The following is a 24,802-nucleotide window of genomic DNA, read 5'->3' as shown; positions in this document are numbered from 1 at the left end:
GAGCAGGTAACTGGGGCGTTAGCGGCCACGAAGGAGGAAAAATACCGCTGGTTGAACTTAACAAATAGTAAGAAACTGATCTCAATAAATAGTAATTAGAAGTCCAGGAAAGCTAATCACATCCACCTTCCCCAAGCACTCCACTCGCTGCTCTTCGCCTCGGCAACACTACGAATGGCAACACGAACGCAAGTCACTGGAGAACCGCAAGATCTCGCAATGGTGGAGGTTTCTCCACTTGAATCCAAATGCACTCAACTTAAAGCTTGCAGGATCCGGTTTACGACGAGGTCGTGCACCCTCGTGACCACAGGCCTTCGATCCGGCAGTCCATGCGTGCCACCAGCGGTCCTGGTGTTTCTCACTGTGCGGACCTGACTCCTCCTGAGTCCCCAACCGAACTGCCACTGACACGTCCCGGAAGAAGAACCACGTCGCCCCAAGACATAGGGCCACAGTTACTACATATCGATAACCGCTGCTGCTGCCACTATGCAGTGCTTGACAAACCAAGTGGCGCCAGTCAACTCGAGAAGAAGACAAACAACTGCAACAATGTAACTTCCTGGCAGATCAAAACTGTGTGCCGGACCGAGACTCGAACTCGGGACCTTTCGCGGGCAAGTGCTCTACCAACTGAGCTACCCAAGCACGACTCACGCCCTGTCCTCACAGCTTTACTTCTGCCAGTACCTCGCCTCCTACCTTCCAACCTTTACAGAAGCTCTCCTGCAAACCTTGCAGAACTAGCACTCCTGAACGAAAGGATATTGCGGAGACATGGCTTAGCCACAGCCTGGGGGATGTTTCCAGATTGAGATTTTCACTCTGCAGCGGAGTGTGCGCTGATATGAAACTTCCTGGCAGATCAAAACTGTGTGCCGGACCGAAACTCGAACTGGTCCCGAGTTCGAGTCTTGATCTGGCACACAGTTTTGATCTGCCAGGAAGTTTCATATCAGCGTACACTCCGCTGCAGAGTGAAAATCTCATTCTGGAACCACAACCATGTCAGCTAAACGATACGGTGTGGCCTCCAACAGAGGACAGAAACCTACCAACGGCACCAATGCTAGCTGCAGCGCTGCTCAATCAGCCTAGTTGGCTCTGAGCACCACTCGTTTAGGATTACGGAAAGCCCAGTCCATTAACTTCAGGTGGAAAAAAGCCCCCTTCCTTCTGCAAGCAGGAACTAGTCAATGCGTCTGCTTTACCTAACAGCGACGGCACACACGGGTGGTCAGGAGATTATATGTTATAGATGGTTAGACATTTCTCCGCTGAGCTATCTCAAAAGAAAAAGAATTAGTTACGGCCGTGATCCCGGAGATCTATACATCAAGAAACATAGCTGTCCAGCATGAAGACATACAAGATGATTTACGTACCTTCTTGGCGTCTTCGTACTTCCGAGCACTCATTAACCAGAACGGAGTCTCTGGCATGAAGAAGTAGGTGACGACGTAGAGTGCCACTAGGAGGAGACAGACGTAGAGGACGACGTCGTAAGTGAGGTAAGCGCCTACGATGTAAGCGAAGAGGATACCCGAGTTGCCGGCGAGCGCCAGGAAGCTGCCCAGCGCGCCGCGCACGTCGTCACTGGCGATCTCGCTCACGTAGATAGAGGGCAGCACCAGCGACCCGGCCGCGTTCGCCCCGGCCACCACCCTGAGACAAAGGCCGCTCGTCACGTAGTGCCGATGGCCATTCTGGTCTACTTTTCAGCTGTTCATCGTGATAGTGAATGTTGGAAAACTGCATCCCTTTTTTCTAACCCCACACTTTCGACATCATTGGTGAGATGTGGCGTGGTCCGTATCAGTACGTCCAATGGCTTGAGATGATCTTTGTTTGGTGAGTAAGATGATTGTGACGCCACGGTCGGAACCGGTGGCAGACTCGTGAGGTCAAGGTCATAGCTTTAACGGTCTCAGGCAGATGAGACAAGGAAACGAGCGGCTGGAGCCAGTAGTCACATGGCTGCGTATGTTTTTGACAGGCTGGCTCTGTGACGGAGAGCGAGTATAGGGAAGTGTTTGCGCGTCTACATAGAGAGAGAGAGAGAGAGAGAGAGAGAGAGAGAGACGTTGTTAGTGCCTTAGTGAGGAGTGTGGGGTTCGCAGTCCTTATGAAGACAACTGGTTCCGCATTCCTGGAGAAGGCTTCAAGATAGCAAGGGGGTTCTATTCTGCAAATCAGACGCACTAATTTCGAGTGTGGCGCCTTGGGAGGGGCTGCTGCTGTTCCTTGGATGGGGACGTGGCTGTGTATCGAACCGAACCCGATTTTGCTGAAGGTTGACAAACCTTAGAAATCCTCCCTAAATTTGGTGGACGCAGAGCAGAGTATTTTTTTAGTTTGGCGGGCACTAGGTGAGAAGTAGTGAACTTGGTCTGCAAATGTGAAACGGTTGCTCTCCACCATTCTGGTTTTCAGTATTTAGTAATTTTACGGTTTATGTTGGCATTGTATGTCGAAATTTAAAGGTCACACTCATGTCATTTAACGCAGCGTTGGTAACTGTCATCAGTTAGCTAGGGCCCGTGAAGTGAATTTGTGTTTAGCAGATGTTCTAACACTGTGTGGTAGGGACTGGTCGTCATTGGCAAGTTTGGATACTGGTAAATTGTTCGCCGTTAAGGTGAGTCAAAGGGTAAATTGTTCAAACCCAGGCTCTTTTTGTACTGACAGTTGTGTTTCCAGGATTGTGCCCACAGTTAAGCGGCATGTTAAACTATAGTGCCGTTATGGCAATTTTAAATGATAATTAATCTTGTGGTCCCTTCAGGGGTGCTAATTAATAGTAAATTTATTGTGGGTTTAGGATTAACATTTTAAAACCAAGGTGGAGATTATTTAGTGGATATGTTCATCGAATATTTCAGTGATTAAGGAGTTTACACGTGTTGCAGGAAACCTTGTCGTATTTTGTGAGTTTGCTGTTCAGTTGATGGTATGTGGAGGCCATTGTCACGCATGGGCGTAGCTAGTTGAGGGTTGTGTTAAATCACAATATCACTGGTCGGTATAGTATTGTATTACCACATGCGTTTCTGAGAGATTATAAGGAACTTGAGAACATTATTCCATTTAAACCAGCATAAGAAATTTTGTGAGAATTCAGCTGCATTTAAGTATGTTTAAGGAATTTCTTATTAAGAATTTTATTCCAATTAAATCATTTATTTTGTTTGGAATTGGTGGTTGTTTTTACTGAATCATTGTTGGAAGGAGCTTATCAGAAAGTTTCCAAATGCTATTACACGGCCTGGGTGTTTAATGTCCAATAAATATTTAATTGAATGTAGTTACATATCAGTTATTTCCAGCATCTTGCCTAATTCATAAACCTAACTTTGCCTATCACAGTCATGCATTTTGTTTTTTGTGTTTTAAATATTTTTTCTTTAAGTAAGATTTCACCGTTACGATTGATTAACGGCCGAGTATCCAATACCATGTAATAGTTTCCAGGAGAAGTAGATCAAAGCTGATAAAATAGTGGTTTATTTTATGTACTGTACGTCTGTCTGTTAAACTGGTAGTAATTTGGTTGTACTTCACAATACGTCATTCCAGAAACCTCCATATAACCCTTGCAAGACTACACGCCTGACTAGGAACGCTGGGAACAATGACAATTTAGTTCAGAGGCCAGGAAACCGGATCAGGCACAGTTTTTTGGCACACTGCTGAATGTTAAAACTGTAACATCGTAAAGCGGTATGCATTAAAACGTGCACATATTGGCAAATGATCAGCATTTCTGTGTATTCGTACAAAATAGGAAAGAATAACGCCATTTACATTCCTCATATACACTCAAAAGCCAAGGAAACTGGTACACCTGCCTAGTATCGTGTAGGCCCGCCGCGAGCACGCACAAGTGCCGCAACGCATCGTGGCGTGGTCTCGACAAACGTCTGAAGTAGTGCTCGAGGGAAAGGACACCATGAATCCTGCAGGGCTGTCCACAAATCCGTAAGAGTACGAGGGGGTGAAGAGCTCTTCTGAACAACACGTTGCAAATCATCCCAGATATGCTCAGTAGTGTTCAAGTCTGGGGAACCTGGTGGCCAGCGGAAGTATTTAAACTCAGAAGAGTGTTCCTGGAGCCACTCTATAGCAATTATGCACGTGTGGGTGTCCCATTGTCCTGCTGGAATTGCCCAATTCCGTCAGAATCCACAATGGACATAAATGGATGCAGGTGATCAGACAGGATGCTTACATACGTCTCACCTGTCAAGAGTCGTATCTAGACGTATCAGGGATCCCATATCACTCCAACTGCACACGCTCCACACCGTTAAAGAGCCCCAACAGCTTGAATAGTCCCCTGCTGTCATGCTGGGTCCATGGATTCATGAGGTTATCTCCATACCCGAACACGGCCATCTGCTCGATACAATTTGAAACGAGGCTCGTCCGACCAGGCAACATGTTTCCAGTCATCAATAGTCCAATGTCGGTATTAACAGGTCCAGGCGAGGCGTAAAGCTTTGTGTCGTGCAGTCATCAAGGGTATACGAGAGGTCCTTCGGCTCCGAAAGCCGATATCGATGATGTTTCGTTGAATGGTTCGCACGCTGACACTTGTTCATGGCCCTGTTCCTCATGTGATTGCCTTGCCTTATTATTTGAAGTTTTTAACTATTACTGTAGTTGTTTTGGGTGCTTATTTGGGTTATCTTATTTCTAATTTTGATTTTTCTCAAAATTTATTTTCTTTAAGTATGCTTTCTTTTGTTAGATTTACTGGTTCTATGTGGTTTATACCTTTCATTTCGACTAAGTTTATTAGATATGTTCCTTTAAAATTGGGTTATTATTCATCAAAGTCATTTGATTATGGTTGAGGTGAATTATTTGGTGGTCAAGGTTTATATAGACTATTTATTTATTTAATTAGTTATATACAAGGTTGATATGATTCTAATTTTAAGATTTATCTTTTAACTTTTATTTTTTGAATATTTATTTTGGTGGTATTATTTTTCGTTTACTTAAATAGCTTATAATTAGAGCGTGACACTGAAGATGTTAAGGAAGTATTTTTACTTTTAGGTATTTATAAATATACATATATTATTTTTACAGTGAAAATGTAATGTTTTATTTAAACTATATAAATTTTAGAAATGTTAATGGAGTTTAACCGCTAATATAAAAAGTTAGCAGCTTTCATATTGGCTTTACATTTCCTTAATTGGAACTTTATAGTTCAATTATATTATTAACAGTAATACACCTCTTTTTGGCTTCAATTAATAAGAATAAGGGTATTTTATTTACCAATCTTCCAGGTCGAAACTGACTGCAATACTTCGCTTCTTATTCTGTTTAAGGTTGATTGATTATATCAATACTTTTTGAATGCAACCCAAACGTTATAGTTAACTACAACCCTTTATTCTGCTCATTGTAAGGCTCCTTGGTTTCATTCATGGTATAGTCCACCTAATAATACTATAATAAAAAATATTGTTGATACTGTTCAGATTATAATGTCTGAAGTTTTAAAAATAATTACAATTGGAAGGATTAATGCGATTTCTACATCAAAAATTAAGAAAATTACTGCAATTAAGAAGAATCGAAGTGAGAACGGTATTCGTGCTGATCTTTTTGGGTCAAATCCACACTCAAATGGTGATCTTTTTTCTCGGTCATTAATTAATTTTTTTGATAATGTTGTTGCAAGGATTATTACAATTATTGGAATAATAAATCTAATAAAAATTCTTGTAGATAAAATTAGGATTGTTTTTCTTGATTTATATCAAGCTTTTTGATTGGAAGTCAAATGTACTATTTATACTAGAAAAACAATTATCTACCTCATCAATAAATAGAAATATATAAGAATAATCATACTACATCTACAAAGTGTCAGTATCATGCTGCTGCTTCAAATCCAAAGTGGTGTCTTGGTGAGAATTGGTTTATTGAATGTCGAAGTAGACATGTTGATAAGAAAATTGTTCCGATAATTACATGTAGACCATGAAATCCTGTTGCAACAAAGAATGTTGATCCATAAACTGCGTCTGCAATGGTGAAGGGTGCTTCTCAATATTCATATGCTTGAAGTATAGTGAAGTATAGTCCTAGTAGTACTGTGAAGAATAGTCCTTGTAATGCTTGAGTATGATTAGATTCTATTAGACTATGATGTGCTCATGTTACTGTTACTCCTGATGCTAAAAGAATAGCTGTATTAAGTAATGGAATTTGTATAGGATTGAAAGGTTGAATTCCTATTGGGGGTCATAATATTCCTAGTTCAATAGTAGGCGCTAGTCTTCTTCTAAAAAATGCTCAGAAAAATGAAACAAAGAATAGTACTTCTGATGCAATAAATAAAATTATTCCTCATCGTAATCCGATTGATACAAATCCCGTATGTAGTCCCTGGTATGTTCCTTCTCGAACTACATCTCGTCATCATTGGATTATAGTTAGAAGTGTAATTCCAAATCCGATTATAAATAAGTTAATGTTAAATAGGTGAAATCATTTTGCTAATCCTGATACTAGAACTATTGCTCCAATTGCTCCTGTTAATGGTCAAGGTCTGTAATCTACTAAGTGGAATGGGTGGTTTGAGTGAGTTGTTAACATAAGTTTAGTATACTTCTCTAGAATATAAAGTTCTTAAAGTTGAGAAAACATAGGCCTGAATTATTGCTACTGCTGATTCTAGAATTAATAGAAGTATTTGTCCAATAATTAATAGTGAAATTAAGTTTATTGCTATAGATGGTCCTGTATTTCCTAGTAACGTTAATAGTAAGTGTCCTGCAATTATATTTGCTGCTAGTCGTACTGCTAGTGTACCTGGTCGAATGACATTTCTAATTGTTTCAATTAATACTATAAATGATATTAATGCAGGTGGTGTTCCTTGGGGAACAAGGTGTGTAAATATGTGATTTGTATGATTAATTCATCCAAATAATATAAATCTTAATCATATAGGTAGAGCGATTGCAAATGTTAATGCTAAATGTCTTGTTCTAGTAAAGATGTAAGGGAATAATCCTATGAAATTATTAAATAGTATTATAATAAAGATTGAAATGAAGATGAATGTTGTTCCATTAAATGATTTTGGTCCTAGCAATGTTTTAAATTCATTGTGTAAGGTTAAGTTTAGTTTATTGCAAATAATATTAATTCGTGATGGTGTAAGTCAAAATATTGATGGGATTAATAATAATCCTAGGAATGTTCTAGTTCAATTTAATGATAAATTGAAGATATTAGTTGATGGATCAAATGTTGAAAATAAGTTTGTTATCATTTTCAGTTCAAGTTCTTTATATCAATTGTTCTTTTTTCTGCTCTTTTAATAAGGTTTGGTTTAAATGAGAAAAAGTTTATTTGATTAAATAAAATTAATGTAGTCGAAAATATAATAAATAGGGAGAATCATATGAGAGGGGATATTTGAGGGATTTGGATTGAATTCCCCATCAGAAGTAGTCATTAATTTACTATTTTTTGGTTTAAGAGACCATTACTTACTTTCAGTCATCTGATGTATTTCAAGGTGTACTAATTATTTAGTTATTTTAGATTGACACTCTAATGTTATATATTTTAACTAACTCCTTAGATTATCTTAGATAATCACTTGATAAATAAGTTTACTGAAGTTCTTTCAATTACAATTGGTATAAATCTGTGGTTTGCTCCACAGATTTCTGAGCATTGTCCAAAGAATAGTCCAGGCCAGTTTATTGTAAATGTTCCTTGGTTTAGTCGACCTGGCGTTGCGTCAATTTTAACTCCTAATGCAGGCACTGCTCATGAGTGTAGAACGTCTGGTGCTCTTGTTAATACTCGTACTTCTGTATTTATTGGTAAAATTGTTCAGTTATCTACATCTAGAAGTCGAAATCCGTCGTTTTCTAGGTCTTGTTCTGGTGTTATATAAGTGTCAAATTCTACATCTATAAAGTCTGAATATTCATATCTTCAATATCATTGTCGTCCAATTGTTTTAATTGTAATTATTGCGTCTACTGAATCATCAAGTAAATATAGTAGTCGTAATGATGGTAGTGCAATAAAACTTAGTGTAATTGCTGGTAGTGCTGTTCAGATTGTTTCAATTAAATGTCCGTGAAGTATGTTTCAGTTTGTATAGGCAATAAATAATATGTAACTTAGGGCATAGCCTACAATTACTGTAATTAATAATAATACGACCATAGTATGATCATGGAAGAATGATAGTTGCTCCATTAATGGTGAAGCTCCATCTTGAAGGGATAAATTTGATCATGTTGCCATTAATTAATTTTTCTAATAAAAGGTCAAACCTTTATTTGTAGAGCTTAAATCTACTGCACTAATCTGCCATATTAGAATCTAGAAATTAATGGTAACTCTGAGTAACTGTGTTCCGCAGGTGGGTTATTTTGTAGTCATTCTGTTGATCTTCTTATATTAGCTCTAAATTTGATTGCCCGGTTTGTAACCATTCTTTCTCATATAATTACAATGAATATAATGATTCCTACAATAGAAATTGTGGACCCGATTCTTGATACTACATTTCATGATGTATATGCGTCTGGATAGTCTGAATATCGTCGTGGTATTCCTGCTAGTCCTAGGAAGTGTTGAGGGAAAAATGTTAAGTTTACTCCAATAAATATAATTGTAAATTGGATTTTTAATCATGTATTATTTATAGTTAATCCTGTAAATAATGAGTATCATTGAATAACACCTCCTATGATTGCGAATACTGCTCCTATGGATAACACATAATGGAAGTGGGCTACTACATAATATGTATCATGTAATACGATGTCAAGTAATGAATTTGCTAATACTAATCCTGTTAATCCACCAATTGTAAATAGAAAAATAAATCCTAAAGCTCATAATAACGGTGGATTGAATTTGAATTTAGTTCCATATAGTGTAGCTAATCATCTAAATACCTTGATTCCTGTAGGTACAGCAATAATTATTGTTGCTGATGTAAAGTATGCTCGTGTGTCAACATCTATTCCTACTGTGAATATATGATGTGCTCATACAATAAATCCTATTAGTCCAATTGATAATATAGCATAAATTATACCTAATGTTCCAAATGATTCAATTTTTCCTCTTTCTTGACATACAATGTGAGAAATAATTCCAAACCCCGGTAGAATTAAAATGTAAACTTCTGGGTGCCCAAAGAATCAGAATAGATGTTGATATAAAATTGGGTCACCTCCTCCCGCAGGGTCAAAGAATGATGTATTTAAATTTCGATCTGTTAATAGTATAGTAATAGCCCCTGCTAATACTGGGAGCGATAAAAGGAGGAGAAGGGCTGTAATAGCTACAGATCAAACAAATAAAGGTGTTTGATCTAGAGTTATACTTTCTGATCGTATATTAATTGCTGTTGTAATGAAGTTTACTGCACCAAGAATAGATGATACACCTGCTAAGTGAAGTGAAAAAATAGCTAGGTCTACAGATGCCCCCCCCATGTGCGATAGCTCCTGCAAGAGGAGGGTAAACTGTTCATCCTGTACCAGCACCGTTATCTACTATAGAAGATGTAAGAAGAAGGGTAAGTGAAGGTGGTAGTAATCAAAAACTTATATTATTTATTTGTGGGAACGCTATATCTGGTGCACCAATTATTAATGGTACGAGTCAATTACCAAATCCACCAATTATAATAGGTATTACTATAAAAAAATTATTACAAATGCGTGGGCTGTAATAATGACATTATAAATTTGGTCATCTCCAATTAGAGATCCTGGTTGACCAAGTTCAGCACGAATAAGTATTCTTATTGATGTTCCTACTATTCCTGCTCACGCTCCAAATAAGAAGTATATAGTACCAATATCCTTATGGTTTGTTGAGAATAATCATTTTTGCGGTAAGATGGCTGAATTTAAGGTGGTAGACTGTAAATCTACTTATGAGATGTTTCTCTCTTACCATACCTTAGGTCTTATATTCAATTATGATTCTAGACTGCAATTCTAGAGGTGTAAAATTTTACTAAGGCCTAAAAGATTATTCTTTTAATTATAACTTTGAAGGTTATTAGTTTGTTTAACTTAAGTCCTTAGTATAATGAGATTAAGGTTGATGTTGAGATTAATCCTATTGTTGAAATTATTACTGTTATAGGAAGAATAATTCTTGATTTTTGAGACTTTATTTTTATAGATCACGAATTTTCTGTGTATGATATAATTAGGGCTGAGAATCTAATACGTATATAATAATAAAGTGTAATTGTAGTTAATACAACCATAATTGTTATAATAGTTGTTATGTTATTTTCCATCAATGATTGTATTACAATTCATTTTGGTAGAAATCCAAGAAATGGTGGTAAACCACCTAAGGATAAAAGGGATAAAAATATTATGAATTTAATTTCAGTTTTTATATTTCTGGCTGAATAGATCTGAATAGATCTAGGACCACAGGAATTTCTAAATAAGTAGGTGGAGATTGACGAAGGCAAGCTTAGGCTTCTCAGTGTGTTTTGACTGGCTCTTCGGGAGCTGTGGTCCGTACATTCGGCCACTTTGTATACCGAGGCTTAGGTGACACAAACCAATAACTAGTCTGCAAGTTTTATTTAAACTCGCGTTTGCCTGTTTGGCGTGAAGTGTTCTGGACCACACTGGGCAAGCATATTCTGCTGTGGAGAAGCCTGTCCGCGTTATGGTTCTCAGAATCTTCGCTGACTCCTCAACAAACCTTATTGCCCTAACATATAAAAAACTAAACTCTGTTCGAAGAGGCATTGGAAGGCCCAACGGTACCGACCAACCACCGTGTCACCCTGATCCCACAGGCGTCACTGGATGTGGATATGGAGGGGCATGTGGTCAGCACACCCCTCTCCCGGCCGTATGTCAATTTATGAGACCGAATCCGCTACTTCTCGGTCAAGTAGCTCCTCAGTTTGCCTCTCAAGGGCTGAGTGCACCCCGCTTGACAACAGCGCTCGGCAGACCGGATGGTCACCAATCCAAGTGCTAGCCCAGCCCAACAGCGCTTAACTTCGCTGATCTGACGGCCCTAATATGTAAGATGTGCCCAAATGGAAAGAAGAATGCAGTTATATATGCAGATATTTTAATAAAATTATAATTACAGTTCATGTGAATCAGTACAACTACAGGTAACTGTCATTGGCGTTGATACATCAATCCCAGCGCGTAGGAAGGGATTGGATAACTTCAATGTAGAAACTCCTAGTCGCGAAGGGTCCAGTATTCCATGGAGTCCGGCACCTCTGAACTTTCAGAGACTGTTTCAAGTGGCCAAATATATGCGTGTCACATGAGATATATCGGGACTGTAAAGGGCATGCTCCAAGACCACCATCGAAATTTCTGAAGTGCTGAAAGGTCTTCTTGGCCACATATCGCACCTCATAACGCTGCCACCACCGAAATATTGTGCATCGTGAGAGACACTGCCCTACGTACACCTCTTTCATCTTGAGGTGAATTTGTGAAGCATGCTCCTTTCTCTCACAAAGAAATTGGATAACCACTCATCATGCTACCTGGGAGGGATCCATCATGCAATGAACACACAACACTGCTGTGTCGTCACAGCCAGGGAAAAAGCATCACAGGTGCGAAGTTGCGAGCCGGCGCCCGTGGTGTAGACTCGCCTCTTGAGCTAGTTCCACCAGCGCCACGGGCAGCGTTGAGGATGAAGCTATCGATTTCCCCTGCCATTTGCCGGCCTAGTACAATCCGCGAATGACTGGACGACAAGGTACACTCGGAAGATAGAAGAGCAGCTCTCCTGACTTGGTTATAGATCATTGCCCAGGGCTGACTACACAGGGAACGTCGTTTAGTGAATCCTTGGAAAGGAAGTGACAGTTGTTATAAATTGCATTTGCATATGTATTGCGAAGCTTCCCCACTTAGCCATTGAGGGCCTTTTTTGTGTTATATTACATGCAGTGTTGCAGACTTAATCAGCCAACTAATCATAAAGATAAATAAATTTTTTTAACTCATTTGTAGCCGCACGGAGTGGCCGCGCGATTAGAGACGCCATGTCACCGATTGCACAGCCCCTCCCGCAGGAGGTTCGAGTCCTCCCTCGGGCAAGGGTGTGTGTGTTGTTCTTAAAAATTAGTTTAAGTAGTGTGTAAGCCTAGGGTTCAAAATGGCTCTGAGCACTACGCGACTTAACTTCTGAGGTCATCAGTCGCCTAGAACTTAGAACTACTTAAACCTAACTAACCTAAGGACATCAAAGACATCCATGCCCGAGGCAGGATTCGAACCTGCGACCGTAGCGGTCGCTCGGTTCCAGATTGTAGCGCCTAGAACCGCACGGCCACTCCGGCCGGCTAAGCCTGGGGACCGATGACTTCAGCTGTTTGGTCCCTTAGGAATTCACACACATTTTTAACTCATTTGTGTGACTGTGTTTCTAATTTGTTGAAGTGTTGTAGAAGCTTCGTTTTCCTATACTGTTACCTGACCCTGGGGCATAGCTGTGTAATAGTGGCAGGGAGAAATTGTCTTAGCGGTGTACTGCACCAGATGCCGTTTCACGAACTCACGCGTCGCGGGGTAGCCTAGGTACCGATGATCTCAGCGGTTTGGTCCTATAGGAACTTACCACCACCACGAACTCACAAACTCGGCCTACCGTAACAACAGTGGTAACTCGGCCTCCACAGCAATAGCGACGAGGCATTTACAAAAACTGGTGACGAGGGTTCACAAAAGAGATAACTCTCCAGAAATGAGGAAATTGCTGCGAAGCCGTCTACTCTACTTGTGCAACTGGGAATACTATACCATATGTCGGAAAACACATTCACACACTGGGGTTATATACAACACCGCTATAGCGAAGGTCCCATTTTCAGTTGGGCGTACCTTGTAGATAAACACACTGAAGATACGATACACATGTTTAAAATTTCTTGAACGTCCACCGCCAACACACTTAAGGAAATGAACTTGTGGTACGGTGGCAGCACGAGTGGGGACGTGTAGTTAGTTGCACGCACCTGGCGACATACAGGACGACGGTGGAGGAGGAGGCTATCTTGAGTATCCAGGTGAGCATCAGTGGCGCGATGGTGAGGTAGCCGAGCGCCTTGCGGCCGATGCGCGCCGTCAGGCCGCAGTAGAGAGGGGTGAAGACGAGCGCCGCGATGGGCTGCAGCGACGACACCCAGGAGACCTCGTCCGTCGTCAGCGGCGGGTCGCGCAGCCCCGCCTCGGCGGACTGCAGCTGCGGCAGCGCCATCGCCGTCCAGCCCACGCCTGCTCCGTACGCGAACGTGTTCAGGTTCACTGCGGGCAGCACCGCGCTTTGGTTACAACTACTGGAGAATAGCACTGTCTCTGGTTAATGGCTAGCAGGCTTTGGCCAAGCAATACGGGCTACTGCCATGTTTACTGCAATATTAGCCATAAAAATTGCAACACCAGGAAATGTCTAATTGGGGTGAACTCAAGTACCAGGTGGTTATAATTAAAATGCTGCTACTCACAGGGGTCCAGCGTGGGCTGTAATTATCGTATGGCGCCGAAACTTGGTAGGTATTCTAAAAGGCTGGGGGCTAAAAGGCTGTTACAGGCATTAGTGTGGCACACAGAAGTACCAGTATAGTTACGCTGTTGTATAAACCGCTGGCCATTAAAATCGCTACACCACGAAGATGACGTGCTACAGACGCGAAATTTAACCGACAGGAAGAAGATGCTGTGATATGCAAATGATTAGCTTTACAGAGCATTCATACAAGGTTGGCGCCGGTGGCGACACCTACAACGTGCTGACATGAGGAAAGTTTCCAACCGATTACTCATACACAAACAGCAGTTGACCGGTGTTGCCTGATGAAACGTTGTTGTGGTGTCTCGTGTAAGGAGGAGAAATGCGTACCATCACGTTTCTGACTTTGATAAAGGTCGGATTGTAGCCTATCGCGATTGCAGTTTATCGTATCGCGTTGGTCGAGATCCAATGACTGTTAGCAGAATATGGAATCGGTGGGTTTAGAAGGGTAATACGGAACGCCTTGCTGGATCCCAACGGCCTCGTATCACTAGCAGTCGAGATGACAGGCATCTTATCTGCATGGCTGTAAAGGAACGTGCAGCCACGTCTAGATCCCTGAGTCAAGAGATGGGGACGTTTGCAAGACAACAACCATCTGCACGAACAGTTGGACGACGTTTGCAGCAGCATGGACTATCAGCTCGAAGACCATGGCTGCGGTTACCCTTGACGCTCCATCACAGACAGGAGCGCCTGCGATGGTGTACTCAACGACGAACCTGGGTGCACGAATGGCAAAACGCGATTTTTTCGGATGATCCAGGTTCTGTTTACAGCATCATGATGGCCGCATCCGTGTTTGGCGACATTGCGGTGAACGCACATTGGAAGCGTGTATTCGCCATCTCCATACTGGCGTATCACCTGGCGTGATGGTATGGGGTGCCATTGGTTACACGTCTGGGTCACATCTTGTTCGCATTGACGGCATTTTGAACAGTGGACGTTACGTTTCAGATGTGTTACGACCCGTGGCTCTACCGTTCATTCGATCCCTGCGAAACCCTACATTTCAGCAGGATAATGCACGACCGCATGTTGTATGGCCTGTACGGGCCTTTCTGATACAGAAAATGTTCGACTGCTGCCCTGGCCAGCACATTCTCGAGATCTCTCACCAATTGAAAACGTCTGGTCAATGGCGGCCGAGCAACTGGCTCGTCACAATACGGCAGTCACTACTCTTGATGAACTGTGGTATCGTGTTGAAGCTGCATGGGTAGCTGTACCTGTACACGGCATCCAAGCTCTGTTTGACTCAATGCCCAGGCGTATGAAGGCCGTTATTACGGCCAGAGGTGGTTGTTCTGGGTACTGATTTCTCAGGATCTATGCACCCAAATTGTGTGAAAATGTAATCTCACGTCAGTCCCAGTATAATATATTTGTCCAATGAATACCCGTTTATCATGTGCATTTCTTCTTGGTGTAGCAATTGTAATGGTCAGTAGTGTATATTAGTCGAGAGCCGATTTACGCTTGAAAAAAATTAGTTCCAATTTTGGCCACCAGGTGCATATCAGGCACTATGAACGCAAGAATGACGTGTAGAATTTTTTCCGTGTGTAACGTGTTACGAATGGGATGTGAACAGAAAAGGTAAAACAAGTGAGAAAGGCATAACGAAAATTTTGTCATTAAACGCTGCTTGCACAATTTGTTCAATATGGCCACCAGAGACGTCGACGAGATGCTACATCTGGAAAACGATGTGGTCAACAGTTGCTTGCAGCAGTTCCGGTGGAAGCTGAGCAACGTTTTCCTGTATACTGGCCATCAGATCAGGTAGACACCGAACGTGTTAGTGCTAAATGAGTTCTCAAAATGTTCAAATGTGTGTGAATTCCTACGGGACCAAACTGCTGAGGTCATCGGTTCCTAGACTTACACACTACTTAACCTAACTTAGACTAACTTATGCTAGGAACAACATACACACCAATGCCCGAGGGAGGACTCGAACCTCCGGCGGGAGGGGCCGCGCAATCTGTGTCACGGCGCCTCTGACCGCGCGGCCACTCCGCACGGCAAACGAGTTCTTTTAGATATCCACAGAGCCAGAAGTCACATGGTTCAGATCAGATGATATTGCTGGCCATGGATCTCTAAAACCTCTGGAGATAATGTTCGTGGAAGATTACATTAAACGGATCTTTCACTGGGCGGGCAGCATGAGGAGTTGCCCCATCTTGCACGAAGACAGTGGCTTCCACACAGTTTCACTGTTTCACAGTAGAAATCAGATGCTATGCAACGAAGTCTCGATACCGTGCATGATATACCTGACGAGGCCTCTGTGTGTATTCTCTTTAAAGAAGAATGACTGAGAATAAAGGTGCCTGTGAATCCACACCACACAGCCACATACGGCAAGTGCAATGGCTCTTCGTGCGCAACTCGCGGTTTGACAGTGCCCCAAAATCGGCAGCTCTGCTTATTCACTGCTCTCTGTAGTGTAAAATGTATCCCATCACTGCATAGAATATTGCCCGGCCACATGTCATCAACTTCGATTCGTTCAGAAACTGATGAGGGAATTCAGAACGTAGCTGCAGTTTAACTGCTACACTGTCTGGATGTTGTAAGGGTACCAGTGTAGAATAAACTGCAAAACTTTCCATACTGTAGACGATACTGGTGACACTGCACGAGCACTAGAATTACCGTGGCATGGGCTGCATGGTCAGTTACTGCAACAGCCACCACGCCAACTGCTTCCATTGGGATAGCCCGTCGTCCTCTTCCAGCTACCACACAAAGTTCACCAGTGTTTTCGAATTTCATTATCATCTTCTTTAAACCATTTAATGACATTGGGCCTCCCCTCAGATCTTCCAGTCGACGATACTCTCTCAATGTGGCACTGTAATTGCTGCCATTCACGTAAAGCAGTTTCACTGACAGTACATGATCCGCCTTCTCGATAGTCATACTGTTCACTCATGTTATAGCTTGTCAAATGACAGCGTGAATGTCATGCCGTCATACATTTAGCGCATAGCGCCAGATTTGCACCTGGTGGGCAAAATTGGAAGTAATTTTTTTCCAGCATAAATCAGTTCTACATTCATGCATTAGCACATCTAACAAGTCCCTGCCATTGGACTTCCGTGAGTACCTGAACTTTAATTATAACCACCCAGTACGTACTTGAATATGCGAATGATGAGCATTTCTGCACAACCACACAAAACATGTAAGAGTAACACCTACTTTGTGTATATTATCACATCGTAACCACACCCAAGTCCAAATGGAAAAGCGGAGTCGCCAGTGAAGTACAACACACAGCACTGAAAACACATTTACTATGAACACCAAAGTGCAACCAGAGCAGAAATGAACTCTTGGACGGAGAATGCTGCTGTCTGTAGAAGCATAGAATATTCCGGAACGTAAAAACATTTCAAACAATAAAAATTTCTAGGATCTTCCAGAAACTCGGAGAATGCCATCCGGTGACACTACCCATTCATCACACTGCGTGCGCCCCAGCTCGTCAAGTTGACTAGCGTAATAGGTCTATATCTTGTCAGCGGTCTTCTCTATGGCAGCGCTGGAGGATCCTCACATTCAGATCGTGTCACATCCTCTTCACTATGATGAGCAGAAACGGTAGCCCCTCCCGTCGAAGCTTTGCGATCATCGAGCGTGATTTCCTTTAACGGAGAAGCTACATCGACGATCTGCGCTTCCGGGCTTCATGCGGAATACATGGACGACGTTCTCTGCTTTCGTCTGCTTAACGAGATCCTCGTCCAGGTTTTGAGGGCCCAAGGGATGTCGACTGGCCGCCATATCATCCTCTGCCGTGCAACCTCGTGCGGATGCTTTATGGAGGGTCGTGTGATCAGCACATCACTCTCCCGCCATTGTCGACGAGTTTCAGCTCTTGAATCCACTACATCTCAACCAAGTAGCCTCTCCGTTGGCATAAAAAGGCTGAAAATACCTTGTACTAGTCCTCTCGCCAAGGAAAAATCCTTGGCAGTACCAGGACTCGAACCCGCGTCCTCTACATAGCAGCCATTTAAGCTGACCACTCAGCTACTGACACTTTGCTGTCTCGACTGTCATAACTGTCGACTTTGTATGTGACTTCCGACAAGTGATGGAGGAAACTACACTACTGGCCATTAAAATTGCTACACCACGAAAATGACTTGCTACAGACGCGAAATTTAACCGACAGGAAGAAGATCCTGTGGTATGCAAATGATTAGCGTTTCAGAGCATTCATACAAGGTTGGCACCTGTGGCGACACCTACAACGTGCTGACATGAGGAAAGTTTCCAACCGATTTCTCATACACAAACAGCAGTTGACCGGCGTTGCCTGGTGAAACGTTGTTGTGACGCCTCGTGTAAGGAGGAGAAATGCGTATCATCACGTTTCCGACTTTGGTAAAGGTCGGATTGTAGCCAATCGCGATTGCGGTTTATCGTATCGAGACATAGCTGCTCGCGTTGGTCGAGATCCAATGACTGTTAGCAGAATATGGAATCGGTAGGTTCAGGAGGGTAATACGGAACGCCGTGCTGGATCCCAACGGCCTCGTATCACTAGCAGTCGCGATGACAGGCATCTTATCCACATGGCTGTAACGAATCGTGCAGCCACGTCTCGATCTCTGAGTCAACAGATGCATGGGCAGCTGTACCTGTACACGCCATCCAAGCTCTGTTTGACTCAATGCCCAGGCGCATCAAGGCCGTTATTACGGCCAGAGGTGGTCTTTCTGGGTACTGATTTCTCAGGTTCTATGCACCCAAATTGCGTGAAAATGTAATCACATGTTAGTTCTAGTATAATATATTTGTCCAACGAATCATCTGCATTTCTTCATGGTGTAGCAATTTTAATGGCCAGTAGTGTATTACTGTGTGACAAGATTACTCTACTGAGAGTATGTGTCGTGAAACAGTTGGTTGATCTAAGCGATTTGATATTAGTAATCTGCCCACGTTTTACTGTTCAAGTATCTTTCGCCCGTTAAGAAACGTATTAACTTCAGGTGACTGTAATTTAGCACGGTGTGCATATTTAAAGAACTATCACATGCGTTGTCGTTGTTTCATCGTACTTTACATGTTTTTTGCTCTAAACTGAGTTCACCCATAACGTAAAAATTAGCTGGGTGGATGATCACTGAACTGTTTAAATGGTTCAAATGGCTCTGAGCACTATGGGACTTAACATCTGAGGTCATCAGTCCCCTAGAACTTAGAACTACTTAAACCTAACTAACCTAAGGACATCGCACACATCCATGCCCGAGGCAGGATTCGAACCTGCGACTATAGCAGCAGCGCGGTTCCGGACTGAAGCGCCTAGAACCTCTCCGTCACAGCGGCCGGCTGAACTGTTTATAATTCTAGTATGGTTAAGTGAGGTGAGCCTGCTACTTCTTGTAAACTGAGCAGGTACTTCTGAACTAGCTGTTGACTTCCTGAGTGTATGTGGAATACGAATAACTAGCTTAAACTGTTCGCACTGCTGTTGATACGCAATTGTTTCATAAAGTCATGTGCTCTTGCTTGCATTGGTCAAATAATTACTTCTTCTTCAAGTGTCTGGAAGTGACTCAAATTGTTGGTTTGTTGAGCTGATATGAGAGGGAGCAATCATCCAAATTAAAAGGTTAAAATTAAACGGGTCCGTGGCGTTTAATGCCAAGGAATAATTTTAATACTTGTAATTGCGTTTCATTGGAAATTTTCTCTCTCTCTCTCTCTCTCTCTCTCTCTCTCTCTCTCTCTCTCTGTGTGTGTGTGTGTGTGTGTGTGTGTGTGTGTGTGTGTGTGTATATTGGGGTTACTTATGTCTTTTGCCGTTATTAAACATCTTAATTAAGCGGTGTGGCTTCTTGTCTGCTCCCGGTGCTAGTAGGTTTGCGTTACAGGTATCGTAAGTTATTGTAAGCAGAAGTGCCAAGAGGTGGACTATTGTAAAGGGAAAGGCCAGGAAGTGTATTGAAGGACATGCCATTTGTAAAATTAGCGTCAATACTGTGGAGCATAAACTCACCCACCACCACAGGTTAAGTACTGTTGTTTATCCGTGGTTGCAAATGGGTTCACAAGGCTTGTATCTGTTGTTTAACTGATTGTCTTGATTGGTCTCTCGAGCCAGCCGTTTGTGAAATTGTAAGTTGTAATTATTTGTTTTAAGGAGAAAAGGTCATACTTGAAGATTCTTTGTACCTATTGTTTATTGTCAATATTATTTTACAGTCCGCAATCTGAGTTGTAAAGTTAATAACGTTCTGTAAAGCTGGTTATCATTGTTTACAGTTTTCTGTACTGACCATTACTGAGCAAATGTTTAAGATTTTGGAGAGACTAACGTTAAACCTGTTTCTAAGGTATGTTTGTAAAGTGGCTTGGCACTATACCACTCCTGCACCTACCATTTCAAGTATCTTGAGCACGTCACATCGTATAAGAACGTAAGAAGCGATATGAAATGGAATGATGACGTAAAATCAGTATTAGGGAAGGCGAATGGAAAACTTAGATTTGTTGGAAGGGTTCTGGGAAAGTGTGGTAGGTCTGTAAAGGACATCACATACAGATCGTTGGAGTGACCAGTTGTGGAATATTGTTGCAGTGTCTAAAGCCCTTATCGAGTAGACATGACAACACACAACAGACATCAAACGAATTGTGAGGTATGGTGCTAGGAATCTAAGAGGTAGCCCACAAGAAAGAATAAAATAAATGCTCAGAGAACTTTTATAGGAATCCTTGGAGAAAAGCACAACGTAGTTCTCGCAAAACCCTTTCGGCTAGGTGTAGAGAACCTATATTGGAAAATGACTCTTCCTAGCGGCCAAGCGTTGTATCTACTGAACTATCCAGTCACGACTCAAGACCCGCCCTCACAGCTTTACTTTCGGCAGTGCCGTCTGTCCTACCTTCCAATCTTCACACAAGTTGCCCTGCACACCTTGAGGGATACGGATAACGAGGTAACATGACTTAGCCATCGTCTGAGGGATCGTTTCCATAATGAATTTTCATTCCACAGAGAAATGTACTGTTATTTAGAACTTCATGGCAGATTAAAAGTGTGTGCCAGACCTGAACAGAAGTCCCAGGTTCGAGTCCCGGGATGTTTCAAATTAGCACACACTACACTACAGAGTGAAAATTCGTTCTAGAAATATATTCTAAAGTGATTGTTCGACCCTTACACCGCCCTTACCGTAATCTCGCTTACGGATATTCAGAGGCATGTAGGCAGACATTTTCCTCTCGCACAGAACGCGAATGGAGTAGTACAGGAAACTGATAATACTCGTACGATGTATCTTCTGCCAAGCATTGTGGCTTGTTGAATATTAATATAGCTAGCTATAGAAACAGATTGGTCATACTGGCTTTCGGACTGTGATTCTAGATAAAGAAATCGACTCCACTACCTCCTGGTCAAGCGGCGTGGCCGCTTGGTTTCAGGCGCTATGTCACGGATTGCGCGGTCTCTCCCACCAGAGGTTCGAGTCCTCCCACGGACATGGGTGTATGTATTGTTCGTAGCATAAGTTAGTTTATGTTAATTTAAGTAGTGTGTAAGTCAAGGGACCGATGACATCAGGAGTTTGATCCCTTAGGAATTCACACGTACACTACTGGCCACTAAAATTGCTACACCAGGAAGAAATGCAGATGATAAACGGGTATTCATTGGACAAATATATTATACTAGAACTGACATGTGATTACATTTTCACGCAATTTGGGTGCATAGATCCTGAGAAATCAGTACCCAGAACAACCACCTCGCCGTAAAACGGCCTTGATGCGCCTGGGCATTGAGTCAAACAGAGCTTGGATGGCGTGTACAGGTACAGATGCCCATGGAGCTTCAACACGATACCACAGTTCATCAAGAGTAGTGACTGGCGTATTGTGATGAGCCAGTTGCTCGGCCACCATTGACCAGACGTTTTCATTTGGTGAGAGATCTGGAGAATGTGCTGGCCATGGCAGCAGTCGAACATTTTCTGTATCCAGAAAGGCCCGTTCAGGACCTGCAACATGCGGTCGCGCATTATCCTGCTGAAATGTAGGTTATTTCGCAGGGATCGAATGAAGGGTAGAGCCACGGGTCGTAACACATCTGAAATGTAACGTCCACTGTTCAAAGTGCCGTCAATGCGAGCAAGAGGTGACCGAGACGTGTAACCAATGGCACCCCATACCATCACGCCGGGTGATACGCCAGTATGGAGATGAAGAATACACGCTTCCAATGGGCGTTCACCGCGATGTCGCCAAGCACGGATGCGACCATCATGATGCTGTAAACAGAACCTGGATTCCTCCGAACAAATGGCGTTTTGCAATTCGTGCACCCAGGTTCGTCGTTGAGTACACCATCGCAGGCGCTCCTGTCTGTGATGCAGCTTCATGGATAACCGCAGCCATGGTCTCCGAGCTGATAGTCCATGCCGCTGCAAGCATCGTCGAACTGTTCGTGCAGATGGTTGTTGACTTGCAAACGTCCCCATCTGTTGACACGGGGATCGAGACGTGTTTGTACGATCCGTTACAGCCATGCAGATAAGATGCCTGTTATCTCGACTGCTAGTGATACGAGGCCGTTGGGATCCAACACGGCGTTTCGTATTACCCTCCTGAACCTACCGATTCCATATTCTGCTAACAGTCAGTGGATCTCGACCAACGCCAGCAGCAATGCCGCGATACGATAAACCGCAATCGCGATAGGCTTCAACCCGACCTTTCTCAAAGTCGGAAACGTGATGGTACGCATTTCTCCTCCTTACACGAGGCATCACAACAACGTTTCACCAGGGAACGCCGGTCAACTGCTGTTTGTGTATGAGAAATCGGTTGGAAACTTTCCTCATGTCAGCACGTTGTAGGTGTCGCCACCGGCGCCAACCTTGTATGAATGCTCTGTAAAGCTAATCATTTGCATATCACAGCATCTTCTTCCTGTCGGTTAAATTTCGCGTCTGTAGCACGTTATCTTCGTGGTGTAGCAATTTTAATGGGCAGTTGTGTATTTGAACATTGCACTACCTACGACTCGAAAGCCAACTCCCTCTTCTATCCAAGCGATTTATCTCTCCGATTACGGAGAAGTAGGCCAGCTGAGGCAATACTGATCGATCTTACCGACGAAAGAGGCGAGGAACTGGGGCCAGGTGGAGTACTTGGTTTCCGCCCGGCGGGTCTCTTCGGCCTTCCGGTGGATGGCTGCCTCGATGGCAGCTGGTGCTGCCGACGCGGCCGTCGCGAAGACACCGCTGAGGGCGTTGCTATCTACCGCGTCGGAGACCAGCTGCTTCATGGCGGGCGTGTTTACTCGGCGAGCGCACGGCAGCGGGCACCTTAAGTACCGCTCCTGCTACTGCTACCTGAAGATGAGGGCTGTAAATCAACGCGGCCGGAACGCTTGAGTACGCACAGCGGGAGCAGGCTTGAGCGCTTCGTATCAGTACGTGACGGAAGACGCGCGGCGTCTTGTGACTACAGGAATCTCCAGCTCTGTGGTTCAGCTCATGTAACGTCTTTGTTACCCTGAGGCAGTTTTTACTCTTAGCTTTAGATACGGATCACGAGGTTATGTTGGCGTGCACACAACAGACACGGATCAGGTGTCTTGTTGCTATGTGCCAAATCCTTGAGTCTAACCGAACACTGGGAATTTTGAGGAGCTATAAATGTAATAATATTCTAGATCACCGTGAGTGGCAGAGAAGATAAGCTAGGAGGTCAAGTGAAAAATCAATCCAACATATTTCAGTAGGGCGATGACCATGTAGACAAAAATAGCCTACCGATTTCATCACAGCAGTAGAGTGACCCGTTATTTTTAAAAACAGCCACGTAACGATGCGTCATTACCGAAATCTTCGATTGATGAAGCTGAGAAAATAAACTGAATTACTGGACAAAATTGTAGTGAATGGACTGTCATTACAGATATGCAGCAGCAATTTCAATGATACTGACCAGAATGAGATTTTCACTCTGCAGCAGAGTGTGTGCTGATATGAAACTTCCTGGCAGATTAAAACTGTGTGCCGGACCGAGAGTCGAACTCGGGACCTTTGCCTTTCGCGGGCAAGTGCTCTACCATCTACCATCTACCGCCAGATGGTAGAGCACTTGCCCGCGAAAGGCAAAGGTCCCGAGTTCGAGTCTCGGTCCGGCACACAGTTTTAATCTGCCAGGAAGTTTCATATCAGAGTACACTCCGCTGCTGAGTGAAAATATCAGTCTGGAAACATCCCCCAGGCTGTGGCTAAGCCATGTCTCCGCAATATCCTTTGTTTCAGGAGTGCTAGTTGTGCAAGGTTCGCAGGAGATCTTCTGTAAAGTTTGGATGGTAGGAGACGAGGTACTGGCAGAAGTAAAGCTGTGTGGACGGGGTGTGAGTCGTGCTTGGGTAGCTCAGATGGTAGAGCACTTGCCTGCGAAAGGCAAAGGTCCCGAGTTCGACTCTCGGCCCGGCACACAGTTTTAATCATCCAGGAAGTTTCACATCAGCGCACACTCCGCTCCAGAGTGAAAATCTCTTTCTGGAAACATCCCCCAGGCTGTGGCTAAGCCATGTCTCCGCAATATCCTTTCTTTCAGGGGTGCTAGTTCTGCAACGTTTGCAGGACAGCTTCTGTAAAGTTTGGAAGGTAGGAGACGGGGTACTGGCAGAAGTAAAGCTGTGAGGACGGGGCATGAATCGTGCTTGGGTAGCTCAGATGGTAGAGCACTTGGCACCTGCCCGCGAAAGGCAAAGTTCCCGAGTTCGAGTCTCAGTCCGGCACACAGTTTTAATCTGCCAGGAAGTATCAATGATACATGTCACCCAGCACTGAGTTCATAGCTATTACCGACAGAGCGAAGTTATCAATCTAAGATCTCACGCTAAATTCTCTTATACGTAATTTCGTGATAACTTTAAATGGGCAACGTTATTAACTGAGTGATGATATGCATTTTTATCAGTGTTGCTTCGCTACTTTCTGAACTTACCTGTTGCTGTTATAATTCACGTTTAGACCCTATTGGACCACGCTGTGCACAACGACGGGCATTTTCAGGGTTTTGTTATAGCTGTTCTTGTGCCCTGAATTTCCGGCCTGAAAATTTTTCTGTCTGGTATATCAGGTCCTCCCCCCCATGAACCATGGACCTTGCCGTTGGTGGGGAGGCTTGCGTGCCT

General features: G+C 43.2%; 1 protein-coding gene across 1 annotated transcript in view; it reads right to left on the bottom strand.

Moving 5' to 3' along the window:
- LOC124803413 (facilitated trehalose transporter Tret1-like) overlaps nucleotides 1-22,927 on the bottom strand; it is a 47,803-nt gene extending 24,876 nt beyond the window's left edge. Inside the window, exons 1-3 of the mRNA XM_047264598.1 lie at nucleotides 22,753-22,927; nucleotides 13,046-13,334; nucleotides 1,389-1,668 (exon numbers count right to left, since the gene is read on the bottom strand). Coding sequence (XP_047120554.1) covers nucleotides 1,389-1,668; nucleotides 13,046-13,334; nucleotides 22,753-22,927 — 744 coding nt within the window. The remainder of the gene's footprint in view (nucleotides 1-1,388; nucleotides 1,669-13,045; nucleotides 13,335-22,752) is intronic.
- Between the last annotated feature and the right edge of the window lie 1,875 nt (nucleotides 22,928-24,802).

Source organism: Schistocerca piceifrons, chromosome 6, assembly GCF_021461385.2.
Source record: "Schistocerca piceifrons isolate TAMUIC-IGC-003096 chromosome 6, iqSchPice1.1, whole genome shotgun sequence".
In the NCBI taxonomy this organism is placed as follows: Eukaryota; Metazoa; Arthropoda; class Insecta; order Orthoptera; family Acrididae; genus Schistocerca; species Schistocerca piceifrons.
Note: the sequence above shows the minus strand (reverse complement) of the source record. Positions and strands in the feature narration are given on the sequence as shown.